Source organism: Grammomys surdaster, unplaced genomic scaffold, assembly GCF_004785775.1.
Source record: "Grammomys surdaster isolate TR1022 unplaced genomic scaffold, NIH_TR_1.0 126131, whole genome shotgun sequence".
Classification (NCBI taxonomy): domain Eukaryota; kingdom Metazoa; phylum Chordata; class Mammalia; order Rodentia; family Muridae; genus Grammomys; species Grammomys surdaster.
This window is the reverse complement of record NW_021620939.1, coordinates 3,634,518-3,647,553: the sequence shown is the minus strand read 5'-3', so window position 1 is coordinate 3,647,553 and position 13,036 is coordinate 3,634,518. Positions and strand designations below refer to the sequence as shown.

Here is a 13,036-nt window from a genome sequence, read left to right as displayed (position 1 = left end):
TATTAAAAATAACTTGCAAAAATACATATCCAGTATAATTTTACCACCAGTAAATACAGAGCGTGATTCTAGTAAGTGGTTTTCTCTCTCCAGTTTTACCCCAAGATTTAATCATCTTAGCTGTCCAGAACTCCTTTTGTTACTTGAACTGCTAATTGAAGATTGACGTGTCCAAAGCCTCAGGTGAGATTTTATTTGCTAGAATGGAATCAGAAAGAGCACACCTTGATTGAAAACACAGGAAAGTAGATGTTGGAAATCCAGAACATACCACACTCTGCTTATCGGAGGTTTCTCATTGCCTCCTAGACCTGATTTTTTTTTTTTTTCCAGACAAAGGAAATTAGAAGGAGGAAAAGAAAGGCCAAGCCAAAAGTCACATGTAGTGACTCTTCCTCTGATTTGCCTCTTGGTGACTTCTGTCTCAGTATATGCAGCAGCAAAGTCTGGTCTTTGTACTTGGTAGAGTGGATAAAATGTTCTCATTATTTCATTGTGTGCCCGTCCCAAGCAGCTTAAGCAAGTATGACTCTTGGGAGTTGAGTACTATGTCTTTACTGTCTGGTGAAGCCTGCTAGACATCCTGTGGGGTACCTGTGGTGACCCTCAGCCAGCTAGCTGAAAACCCACCTACCTCTCTTCCCTCCAGTAATTGGTTGTACCCATTTTTATTTAACTAATAGTTTTAAACTGGGAAACAAGGTTTGCACAACAAAAACCGATATATATAAGAAGTCAGTAGATGTGGGAGAACCAGATCTTAGGGTAGAGAATTTAGCATTTGAATACATAGCAGCACCACATCAACCCACAACAAGAAAATTGCTAACTGTTAAGAACTACAGATGAGCTGGCTCAAGTTGGCAACTTTCAGCCATCATTAAGATGACTGATGGAATATCCAGTGGTTCAACAGCAGGAGGAACCACAGCTGTACAAGTTAGACTACACTTTGAGACTTGACCCACTGTGCTCATCCCACTTGTTCATTCCTGCTTGTCTGAGCTTCAGAACTAGGCAGCACCTTTATAAACCTGTTGGTATTAGTAATTTTAAAATAGCACCTCTCAAACACTTTGGATTCTTAAGACAAAGCTTAAAATATTGCCCAAGGTGACCTCAAAGTTTCAGCTTTCCTGTCTTAGCCCTTATTTCCGGATTATAAGGATGTGTCATCATACCCTATAGTTTTGACTATAGTAGATACACATTTTTACAACCACTAAATAGGTGTTCTATGTGCTATTTTCTGTCCTAATTGATTTATAAAATGCTGACTAGTAGCCGAGGGTATACCTCAGTAGAATGCTTGCTTTAGCATGCGCAGGGCCTGGGTTGGATCTCTAGCACAGGAAAAAATCAAAATGAAGTATTGGAATCTTTCTCAAAACCCAGCATGTGGAAGACTTGGAGTCTAGTATTGGTCTGAGATTTTCATTTCTCTTCTGCTCTAGATCTATCAGCTCAGAATGCTGTTCATGTTTGGGGGCTGTTAACAGTTAACAACATGCTCTTAAGACCCGCAGTGTACTTACAAGTTTATCAACCAATTTTAGTCTAATTTACCAAATTTCTAACTTTCTCTCAGATCCCCGGACTTTAAGACCCAGACTTTTTATGGAAAATTTTTATGAATATAGTTGGCTGTTACTATCACATAAAGGTTATAAAGTATTATTATTTGCTGAAAAGGACCATGAGGACTGAAAGCACAATGAAGAACTACAGATGATTCTGAGCCAGTGAGATGGCTCAGGAGGGGGAGGTACTTGCCTCTGAGCCTGACAACTGGAGGTGGATCCCTGGAGCCCGTGGATCTCTGGAGCCCACATGGTGGATTCAGAACCAACTCTTACAAGTTGTTCTCTGACTTCCACACAAGTACCATGGCTCTCCATCCCCAACACACATAAATACAGACATTTCTTAAGTAAGGCTGTATTAAATGTACAGTACAAAATATCTTAGAATTCAGATGATTTCTTATAAAGTTTATCTCAAAATAGGTTAGTCCTAAAGAAAAATTAGCTTCAAGGAAGGAAAGAGCCATTTTAAAGTTAGAGCTATAAATCCTGTGTGCTACAGACTGTTTATTCAAGCTCTGAGTTCTCTACATGCTCCTCCAAGCTTTCAAGCATTAACAGACCAAACCGGTTGCTTCTGTCATACCAGTGCCTGGTGTCTGAAGTGGTTCCCAGGCTGGTGACCTTTTTCTTCTGCCTCCCTTTTTTTGATTTTGATTTTGATTTAGCTTTTGGTAAAAACAATTCAGCTGGGGCATATGACCTTGTGGCATTGAACAGATGTTCATAAAGTTGCTTTGCCTCATGACATATGCTCAGGAGGCTGTCTGCAGAACTGGATGCTAGCAGTCGCTGGCAGAGTCCATGGACCAGGCTTCCATTGTACAACCTGTTCAGTGGGAGAACAACATGATGTGAAAGCATCAGGTCAGATCGCTGTAGTGGAACAACGAAGATGAACACCCTAACAAGGATCTCAACACTTAGCTTGCTGCTCCTATATAACCATCATTGCTTACTGGAACTGGGTAGTTAAGGTGATCACTTTGGCTGGTAACAAAAAACAAAAAAAACAAAAAACCCCTTGTGATGATGCTAGCCTGGTGCTGACAGACTGACAGACTTTTCTAACACCTCCAAGAAAAGGAATTTAATAAAATGGACTTGGCTAAAATACCAGAAAATTGTAATGGCATCGTTTGTGTGGTCATTCACGTGGAATAAAATTCCCTCTACACAAATGCAAAATGAGACTAACTAGAACCGCTAAGTTCAGTATGACTCATGACCAGAGCTGATTGACCTGCTAAACTTTGGCTATCAGTGTATAGGCTTTATTTTAGTGAGTATAAAATCAGCATTTGAGAAGTCTTGATTATGCTGAGATGCAACAATAACCTTACAGAAAACATTAGGAAAAACACAAGTGATATTGATACTCCTGTTTTGTTGTGAAGGAACTGTGGCATGCCATACCCAGGAGTCTGTTAAGAATGACCAAAATTATTAAAGGAAAGGGAGAAAAAAGCCCAAAGATCAAAGGCCAGTTTATCACTCTTAGTGGAGGGTTTTTGTGTTATCTCAGATATGAGATCCAGAGATACATTAACAAAAGTAAGGTTGGATTTATAGATCAGTGGTAGAGTGTTTACTTGACATTCACAAAGACCTGGTTCAGTTCCTGATGCCACAAAAACAAGCAAGCAACCCTCTTACTGCTAAGTTTTATGGTGCCATATATTTTTACTCAGTAAAAATATGCCAGGCTCTGGAGCTTGGCTTGTCCTTGAAGAGTATACATGGAATATCAGTGGAGCATATATACAATCTTAAATCCCATTTTCTAGCCATTGCCTTCTATCTTTTTCTCTAGTAATTCCTGGACAGACAATTACCAAGGTGACTAATCCATTGTTACTACCACTTCTCCATGGGACCGTATCTCCCACCCAACTCAAACTCAGCTCCCTTCTTCCTATACTGTCTGACAAGACAAAATCCACCTGAAAGCTCCAAGAGGATAGAGATTTTTTTTATTACTATTGCACCCCTGCATGGAGAAGGTGTTTGATAACTATATGATCTAATACCAAATGGTAAGAAAAAAATACACATACACACATACATACATGTGCAAGAGTACACACCAGTAACAAGATGTACCTAGGGGTAGAGTAGGAGAGAAAGTCCCTATAAAGTAATATATACTAACAAATGATTTTTAAATTTGAAACTGGAAATATTTTCCTTGTTTCTAGAGCTTTAGTTATTAACAGTATTCTGAGACTCAGAATTGATTGTTTTCAAAGCCACTTGTTTTAATCCTTAAACTTTGTTTAAAATCTTTGTATCCATCTGAACTAATGTTTCCCACAGTGCTTACCAAGTTAGGTTTGGCTCTGGAAGAGGAGTGGACAGCAGCTGGTTGAGATATAAGCCCATCTGGAGGCAGGATTGCCATTGACAGAAGACGTGCGCTGTGTCCAAATCCAGTCTTGTACCTGGCCGCATGGGTGTCTTCACCTGTTGTAATTCTTCATACAACATCCTGGCACCATTTCTCCGTGTATCTTCATTACCTAGATAAACAACCCAAAGGCAGCATTTCCAAACACTGCATCAGTTTGGCCTTTCCCTGTATACCAACATCAAAGCCCACAAAGACAATTAATTTGAAAACTGGTTGCTTTTCTCTTTTGGTTTCATAAATACCTTATATACACTGAAGGTCCCTTTTCTTGACTTTATTCAACCCAAAGTTACTGAATTTTCCTTGAAATAAGACCTCTCCCACAGTATGCTTCCTGACCTTAACCACATCTGTATGTAAACCTCTCTAGGATCTGGGTCTATGAAAATACTGACACTAAACCACTCTCTTCACTGTTTTCCTGCTCATTACTGTTCCCAAAACCCCCGTGGGGTAACACACTTGTTTAAAGACAGCTCATAGGTTCACAGCACATTCTGCCTGTTTTACAGGAGGAAAACTAAACTATTAATCATCTGACAAATGCATTGCTTCTTTACCTAAGAGAAGGGACAGAAGCAACAACCTGAGGAGATGGAGCTTCTGCAGGCTTATTTGAGCAGAAGTGCACAAAATAACATTGGGACCAACTCCAGAGTAATAAAAAGGAGGCCCACCTTTCACAAATAGCGGGAAGCAAGGCACTGAGCCTGCCTGGGTTCAGGGTCCATATTTCCTAAAAGAAAACAAACAGACAATGCCCCTTCTATAGGACTCACGTAAAATCTTAATGGGCTCACTCTATGGGAGTTTCTATTATTTTTTAAAACAAAGCTTCAAACTGTTCTTAAAGCCATGGGCCTGACTCATGTGTTAACTGTCATATATCGACGGTCCCTCTGACAGCTACTGTCAGATAAGCTTGAGTACTAGGGATGTTCTGAGTCCATGCTGTTTCATTCTTAAACTCAGAATACACCAGTCTAGGACTGTCTATAGGGCTCTTGCATGGTAAGAAGGTTGTCTCCACACAGTGTCATGTGTCCATGCGAGGTTGCCAAGTGCTTGAAATGTGACTACTACAAAAAGCTCAGATTTCTATTGATTTTAACTTTAAATAGCCACATGCAGCTATGGCTAACAGTTATCATGTTAGAGCTGTTATACAGTGGCAGCTTTATGGCATAATCTTTTAAGGAGAAAGTTGTAATAAAGAACTAACATGTTCCAATGTTTCATTTATTTTACCCAATATTTAAATGCAAACAAAACTTGCCTAGATTATTTCATTACTGGAAATGTTTTTATTTTTTCTTTCTATTATTACATATTAATTGAAACTTACAGCCTTAAAAAAGGTTAGAAGCTAATGAGCAGGAATGCTGTGGTTGGAAATACTGAGAGGTTTCATTGGAAAGGTGCAAGTTTATTGTGCTGCGCCGCTGTGTTGGTGACAGGGTAGCAGAATGAAGTACAACTGGCAAAGCACTGTTAGACCTGGCTCACAGACTGAAGCATCAAGGTACCTCAGAGCAGACTGAGTTAGGCAGTACTAGCACATCCCAGCTCTATCCAAGGCCAAGCTCCTGGCACTAAGTTCAGCATATGTAACTATTAAGAATACTTATCAATGAAGGGCATTTTGGCACCTTCACTTCCAAGTTCTGCTGTCATAGGGTCAATTGTTTTTTGTTTGTGTGAGTTTTTGAGGATGTACAGTTTATACACAACTCGATAAAGCATTCCTGGATTTCTAGAACCTACCAGGGCTGTTGACGATGGCATGCAAGGGCTCCCTCAGCATCCCCAGCAGTAGGGCCTGCAGATGATGGAGCTTTGCCTTGGCCTCTGTGGACTGCAACCAGTAACAAGTCACAGCAATGGGCAACTTCAGAAAAGTAGGGATGGACTCCAGGACAACCTGTTTGACCTTCAGGGCTTCTAACAGAAGCATCTGCCGCCTAGCCAAGGGGAGCTGAAAACATCAAATATTCTGCAAATTAGGGTATTTTAGAAACATGAGATTTAATTCAGCTGTGGAAGTTAATAAATAGTTTTAATCTTTGAAGGAAAGTACCCTCTATACCCTCTAAACATCTTTTGTGTTTCTGCCTCCTCCCTCTGTAGGCCAGTGAGCATAGTCAGTACACATATCCTTAAGAAGCTTGCTAGAAATTCAGTCCTGAGGTCTTGACCCCTTCATTTTGATTCAGTATTCTGAGGGGAGCCTGAGAACTTGCATTTTTAACTTAGAACTTGCATTTAGTTGATTTATAAAGGTCTACATGAACCCTGCCCTTATTTGCTAGTGTAGACTAGGTATCACTTTCTCTCAGATGCACTAACTGATCACCTCTACAAAATAAATTACAAATCCCTCCGCTGCATGTGGCTGCTGAAGAGGAATACATTCAAGGTAGGTAGGAGTGTCTTAATGACTTCCTATACTGTGCTTGTAGTACACAGTATACCTCCTTTCTTCTTAGGCTTGACATGAGAAGGGTCTTCAAATATAAGCTGAGAAGTAAACAGCCAAGAGAGCTCTGAGCTACTTGTTGAATTTTACTTGAATAAATCTCAAGACATACCTTACAAGCCATACTTTGATAAACATTTAAGAAAAGAGTTGTTGTACTAGTATTTCTATGTAGTTAGAGAAACAACTTCCCCTCCAGAGGATAAGACAGTGGGCTACATTCTTACTACTTAACAGGTGGTTAGTATAGTGTGACTGACTGGTGAAGAGAAATGTTAACCTGAACCAAAACACCATAATTGACGAAATAGTTACATCAGTAATGTCTGAGGCCTTTGAATAGTACATTGACTCCAAACAAAGTTTCTGTAATATTGTTAGGAAATTTTATAATTAGAAGCAAGGCCTCACATTTTTAAGTAAAAACACACCTAAACTTCAAGTTACTTTTATGAACAAAGTGGTCTAGGATTTGAAACCAGTAACTGTGGCTTTGGGCTATTCCTGAGGGTTTTTCTAGTCTGATCATATGTAAAATGAGCCTTATGTGTTAGAGTAGCACAAGATGTTTTCTTGAACTCATCAGCCTTCAGTGCCTACTTAAGAGGGAACTATTCTACTTGCAGTCCCATCTGTTCTCCCAGGCCTATTTGGTTTTGGTGGGAATTAAATGAGCCAGTATGTAAAGTCACATGACTGAAGTATTATTACTGCATCATGTTAAATGCAGGAATGATCACAAGGTTTTTGTACTTGAGCATACATTTGTGTCTGGAAATATATTTCCAGATGCCACTACATAGAATTATGGGCTAATTGGAGCTTAAAAGCATTGAGCTAAGAACTGATTAATGGATGCTAAAGGCAAGCCAAATGATATACTGTGGTGCAAAGTGTATGAAATTTTCCTCTTTGAATACAACTGAATGCTGAGAGCATATCACTTACCAAGGAATACAATCAGCATGCTCCATCTCATTGATTGGACTGGATTACATAGGGGGTAAAGTGGCCTGATTCCTATTTCACACCCTGCTCCTTCTAGACAGATTGTAGATGTAACGTGAAAGAAAAATGTAATTGTTTTCATGATCTTGAGAGTAGGTAGTAATTTCGTAAACAGATCATAAAAAGGTAACCATAAGTAATAAAGACTTAAATGAGTACAGTAAAACTGTTTACTAAAATATACTACAGTGAAAATTAGAATGGGAGATCCTGGCCAGTGTTAACTGACAAATGATCAGTAGGCAAAAAGCCCAGAACAACAGGAAAATACTGAATAAAGACTTCACACCGAATATCCGAATGGTTAATGAGCATGATCATCAGAGAAAGGGAAACTGCCTACCTAAGCGACTAAGATGATACTTTGCCCACTAGAACAGCCAGAATGTTTTCTGGGCTCATAAATACCTAGTATTGACAAAGGCACAGGAAGAAGCATTCTCCTGCACTGCTGGTGGGAATGTTAGTGGGTCCACTGTCAGGATGTTTTAGCAAGACCTAAGAGCTGAGCACAATGTCCCTGTCATCTGGCCCAGCAATCCACAAGATGTGCAGCAGAAATATGTTCTTATGTTATAAGATGATGTGCACCACCATGATCATGGAAGTAGATGACGGAAACAGCACAACTGAAAACCAGCAGAAAGTCTTTTGTAGCATATTCATTCCCACGATGCAATCGGTTACATCAGAGAGAAAAGAATGAATTATATGAGTCTCACAAATACACTGCATAAGAGATTCCTGGTGGGCAAGTACAGACTAGATCCTGTGGAGGAGAAGGCTTTTTCTTTTCTTTTTTTTTTTTTTTTTAACTGAAACCACTTTCTTTGAAATATAAACCATGTCAAAAAATGCACTCCTTTGAAGTACACAATTCAATGGTTTTAGTATATTTATAAGCTTCCATAGCCATTATTAATTCCAGAACATTCTCATCACTCCCTGAAGAATTATTCTTATTAGTAGTTACTTCCTAATGCCAAGGATGCTTTTGACGTAGGAATCTCCTTACTTTGCACTTACGCTGTCACTAGTAGGATAAAAATGGGCACACTGGGCATTTTGGGTCACATGGTTCTCTACCGTGGGGTGCCAATCTGTGCCTTCTAAGAAGCTTACTGGCACCCTTGCCTTACCCTACTAGATCCCAGTAGCAACTCTACCTTCCCACTTCCATAGAAAGTGACAATCACTATCATGTTTCCTTGGGGAATAAACTGGAGGCAAGTAAGGTCTGATCATTCCCACAGGAAAGCTGGCTGCTGTCCTTCATCCTTGAGTAAGCTGGCACCCATGACGCTGTGAGTCTAAGAGTAAACAAACACCCAATGGGTACTGCAACTGACTATAAGTTCATTTACATTTAATTTGTATGTTGAATTATATTCTCACAATAAAGAGTTTCATATGTTACTCTTAATATACTTGCATGTTATCAGAAGCAAAAGGCAACACTGGGATCCATGAGAGCATTTTCTTCCTTGAAGTGACAATGGATCTTAGTGTTGCTCAGACGTTAGCAACACCAAGGTAGGCCAAGTCATGCTCTTAAGAATCAGTTTAAGCAAGTCAACATGACACTCAGTGGCTGGACACGCCACTGAGGGCCTTTTCTTGATTGGATTATTGGAGGTGGAAGATACACCTTAAATCTAGGCCACACCTTCTCATGGCAGCCCGTATAGAGATAAAGGAAGCTCTTGCTCTTTGTCAGCTTGCTCTAACTCTTTGGGCTTTAAGCTCAAAGCCTAAAACGAGGTCCTCATTAATAAAAACAAAACCTTTAGACAGATGGACACATCAGGACTAAACTGAACTCTGCTCTAAGATGCTGTTATGCCCACATCAAGTACCTATGTGTACACAGTTCAATCCTTCCCCCCTTTTTAAATTACATATTCCTATTCTAGTTGGGATCAATAATAATAAAATAACTGCAAAGGAAACAGGTTACTGAAGAACACTGGAAATAGCATATGTAGTACTAAGTGCTAGGTTTGAGTTAGTACTGACACTAGCTAAAAGACTACCTAGTTCACTGGAGGTCTAGCCTTCACACACAACATGAAGGCAAGTGGCAACCAATGTGCTCTTTTAAGAGAGACAGCACATACAAAGGCAACTTATAACCTATAAAGAAATTTCTAAGAATTTTATTAGTCTTACAAACTTACCTCAGCCAGTTTGCTCAAGTCACAATGATCCTCGAGCAGTTGTTTCGCATAGACAGTTGATGTTTTGATATTTGTATTAATTCTTTCCACTTCATTGAAAGCCAGAAGCTGGGAAGGCAGTGTATTCTGGGATATATCTTCTGGGTGTGGTGGGGCATTCAAAAGGAGTCCATAGATGATTTGGCGGATGGGCTGAGATATTCTGTGGGCATTTGGTTGCTGCATATTTTCTACCTGTGTGTGAAGAAAGGTCCTTCGGAGCACCAAAGCATCACTGATGAAAGGTGGTAGCTGGCCTTTGGCCAGAGCTGCTAGTACCCACTCTGGTAAACCCAGATCCAAAGCTTCTGTACAGACGTAAGTACCATCCTGGAAGAAGTCCTGAAGCTTCACCTGGGACTGCTGGTATTCCTCCATGGAGCAGCAGAGAAGTTCCTTAACATTTTCTCGATTCTTTTTGGGGAGAGACTTGAGAACGTTATCTAGTGCTTCAGTGGGGTCATTGAAATGAGACAACCAGTTCAGAAGTCCTAGAACTCGGTGATATCTCCTCCCCTTAGAACTAAGGGGTAGACGTATTTTACTTACGAATGTCTCCATGATGGGCAGATTAACATGGTCGTTTCCACATAGCACCGCAAAGAGAGGTAGTAGGGCTTTGTTCATGTTGTTGAAGTAATGGCAGAATGCATCAAGGGAAAAGCTTCTGGCAGGAATATAGTAATCTTGTGTATCCTTAATAGTGTTCAGATTTCTCCACTGAAAGCTATTCAGTGAGCAAAACCCACTTTTCAGGTCAAAAATGCAAAAGTCACTATCTGATGATAGCACAGGACAATTCCAATGATTGGCAAGTGTCATAATGTCCCGATCTGCTTCTGAAAAGCTCTGGACAAAACATACCTTAAGCCTAATCAAAACCTGTATGAACACTTCTCGGATGAGTAAGGGACACACATTCCCACCCCCACCAAGAGAAAGGGAACGGGCTGCTTGGATCTTCTCTCTAGCTCGATCCTTCAAAGTTGTCAGCTTTTTATCTGAAATGTCACATCCTCCATCTAATACAACATATGGACAAATATGACAAGCAAACAGTGATTCAAAGAATTTCTGTACAACATCTGCAAATGAATCATAGTCCCCCCCATACCTGAGCTCCAAGTTTGAATTGAAGCAAAGTCGGTGGAAAAGAGAATAGCCATCAATGATAATTTTTGTGTTCTGCAATTTCAAATCAACGAAGAATTCATTACTATAATCTTCCACAAAGCTCATTAGTCCCCGGATCCCCATGATGACTGACAGGACTCCCTGTTGAAGCAATAAAAAACTAATTTCAATTGATGATCCTTTTGATGGCTCGTCTTAGTTGTCAATTTGAGTATATCTAGAATCAACCAAGACCCAAAAGCTCCTAGACACGCCACTGAGGGCCTTTTCTTGATTGGATTACTGGAGGTGGAAGACACACCTTAAATCTAGGCCACACCTCTTGGCAGCCCACATAGAGATAAAGGAAGCTCTTGCTCTTTGTCAGCTTGCTCTCTTTGACAATTTCATTCCTTCACTGGGATTAACCCCTACTTCTTCATGATTCTACTGGACACTGAAGCTCAGCTGAGACGTCCACTCTCATGGTCCAAATGACTATTAGATTGTTGGACTTTCTGTCAGAAGACAGCCATTGTTGGGACAGTTGGACCACAGACTTTAAGGCATTCTAATGAATCCTGTGAGTGCATATGTACATACTAACAGATTGCTACTATCAGTTGTTTTGCTAGAGAATTCTAATATAATACTTATAGGGGTACCAAATCATTGCTTCAACAGAAAATGAGACATGCTTTTTAAACAAAACTATATTGGGTGTCAAAGTACCTAGCCAAACATTTTTTTTTTCTTGTGCAGTACAAGACACAAACTCAGTTTCATGGGGTTTGATCTTTGGTTAATGATGGAGGTTACTCCTAGCCTTATAGGGACATTATGGTCACACCAATATAGCAACTCTACAGATTCTGCTACTGGAGTTATGTTTCCATTTTACAAAACTGGGTATGTGTTTGGTGAGGGTCAAGGCAAAGTCCTAAGCTATAAAAATGACAACCCTTATAAATGCCTTAAGTCCCAGCATAAGACACAGAATGACCCAATTTTTCTTTCTTATGGGTAAGTAGGCCCTTGTTACAGGTGTTGAGTACATTAGATAGCAGTTTGGGCTAAGGAAAAATTCAGCTTTATGCCTCTAGGATCCCAAGTATGCAATTTCAACCTCAATTAGGATTCTTTACACAGCCTTACTAATGGTCTAACTGGCTAACAACTCATAGGATTGGTATTGCTGGTTTTCCCTCTCGCCCCAGGCTTCAAATATAGCTTAGCACGATGCTAACGATGCTATTGCCAGGCTTGCCTTTGTTTAAAATCGTGAAAGTTTTGTCAATCTTGGAATTTTTGCATTTTTATTATTTTAGGGGATACTACTTAAAAGTGCATCCTCCTGAATTTTCTGGTTTTGCTATCAGCTAACATTATTGCGCTTGATTTTATCTCACCTGAGATCCACCTCCGCCAACATCTCAACACTTTTAATTCTGAATTGTCATTTCTTTCCTGGTCTGTCTTGTGGTTTCTGCAAACTCACTGTAAACTAATGACTTGACCCTGAACAAAGTAGCTCAGCAAATTCATGCAAAGGGCAGGGCAAAGGTGAGCAAAAGGTAGTATCTAATTCCTCAACCACAGATCTTCCTACCCCAAAGTGCCCCTGCCCTCCCGACCCACCTGCTGCTTTCTCTCGGCGGTCGGCTCACTTCACCAGCAGCAGGTAGGAGCCGGGGAGAAACGGCAGAGCCGCAGGTGTGTGGAAGACAGCGAGCGGAAACAGGAAGTGCCTGGTAACGACGTCACTGGGAAGCCTGGCTTCCAGACGCTGAGGGCTCTTCCTGGAGGAGAAAGTGCTTTCGGGACGGGTGGCGGAAACTTGGTATAGAAGCTTGGGCCATTTGTTTCACAATTGTGCCTGCCTCCTCAGGGAAGCTCGTTCTGCCACGCCCGTCCCGCCTCATAGGGCCCTGCGCGCTTCCTGGCGCCGAACGTCAACTTCCCAGTAGCCTCCGCGCCGTCTCCGTGGCGACGATGTTAAACAACCACACTGGTCCAAGCAGCGAGCTCTAGGCTGAAGCTTGGCGGGGCGCTGCCAGCTGGGGACCTGAAAAGGTAACGAAAGCGGATGGACAGCGGGTCCCACAGTCCCCGGCTCTAGTCCCCTTCGGGAGACTAAGCGCCCTGCTCCTTGATTTACATCCACCTGCTCTGCGAAAAATTCAAGGTTTATTTGTTGAAGAGACAAGGAAGTTTTTCATTTTACCTCAGG

At 40.9% G+C, this 13,036-nt stretch overlaps 1 protein-coding gene across 6 annotated transcripts; it reads right to left on the bottom strand.

Moving 5' to 3' along the window:
- Positions 1-1,922: 1,922 nt before the first annotated feature.
- Aste1 (asteroid homolog 1) lies at positions 1,923-12,654 on the bottom strand. Of its 6 annotated transcripts, none has more exons than XM_028756639.1 (5): positions 12,445-12,654; positions 9,655-10,968; positions 5,758-5,968; positions 3,907-4,102; positions 1,923-2,412 (listed from the first exon to the last, which is right to left on the bottom strand). In XM_028756639.1, the coding sequence occupies exons 2-5, from the start codon at positions 10,948-10,950 to the stop codon at positions 2,091-2,093; spliced, it is 2,025 nt and encodes a 674-aa protein (XP_028612472.1). In that variant the 5' UTR covers positions 10,951-10,968; positions 12,445-12,654; the 3' UTR covers positions 1,923-2,090. The 6 variants fall into 6 exon arrangements, with proteins under 6 accessions (XP_028612472.1, XP_028612477.1, XP_028612475.1 ...); XM_028756644.1 differs by lacking the exon at positions 12,445-12,654 and having other exon boundaries at positions 9,655-10,715; positions 10,808-10,962; XM_028756642.1 differs by lacking the exon at positions 12,445-12,654 and adding an exon at positions 4,671-4,729 and having other exon boundaries at positions 9,655-10,958.
- Between the last annotated feature and the right edge of the window lie 382 nt (positions 12,655-13,036).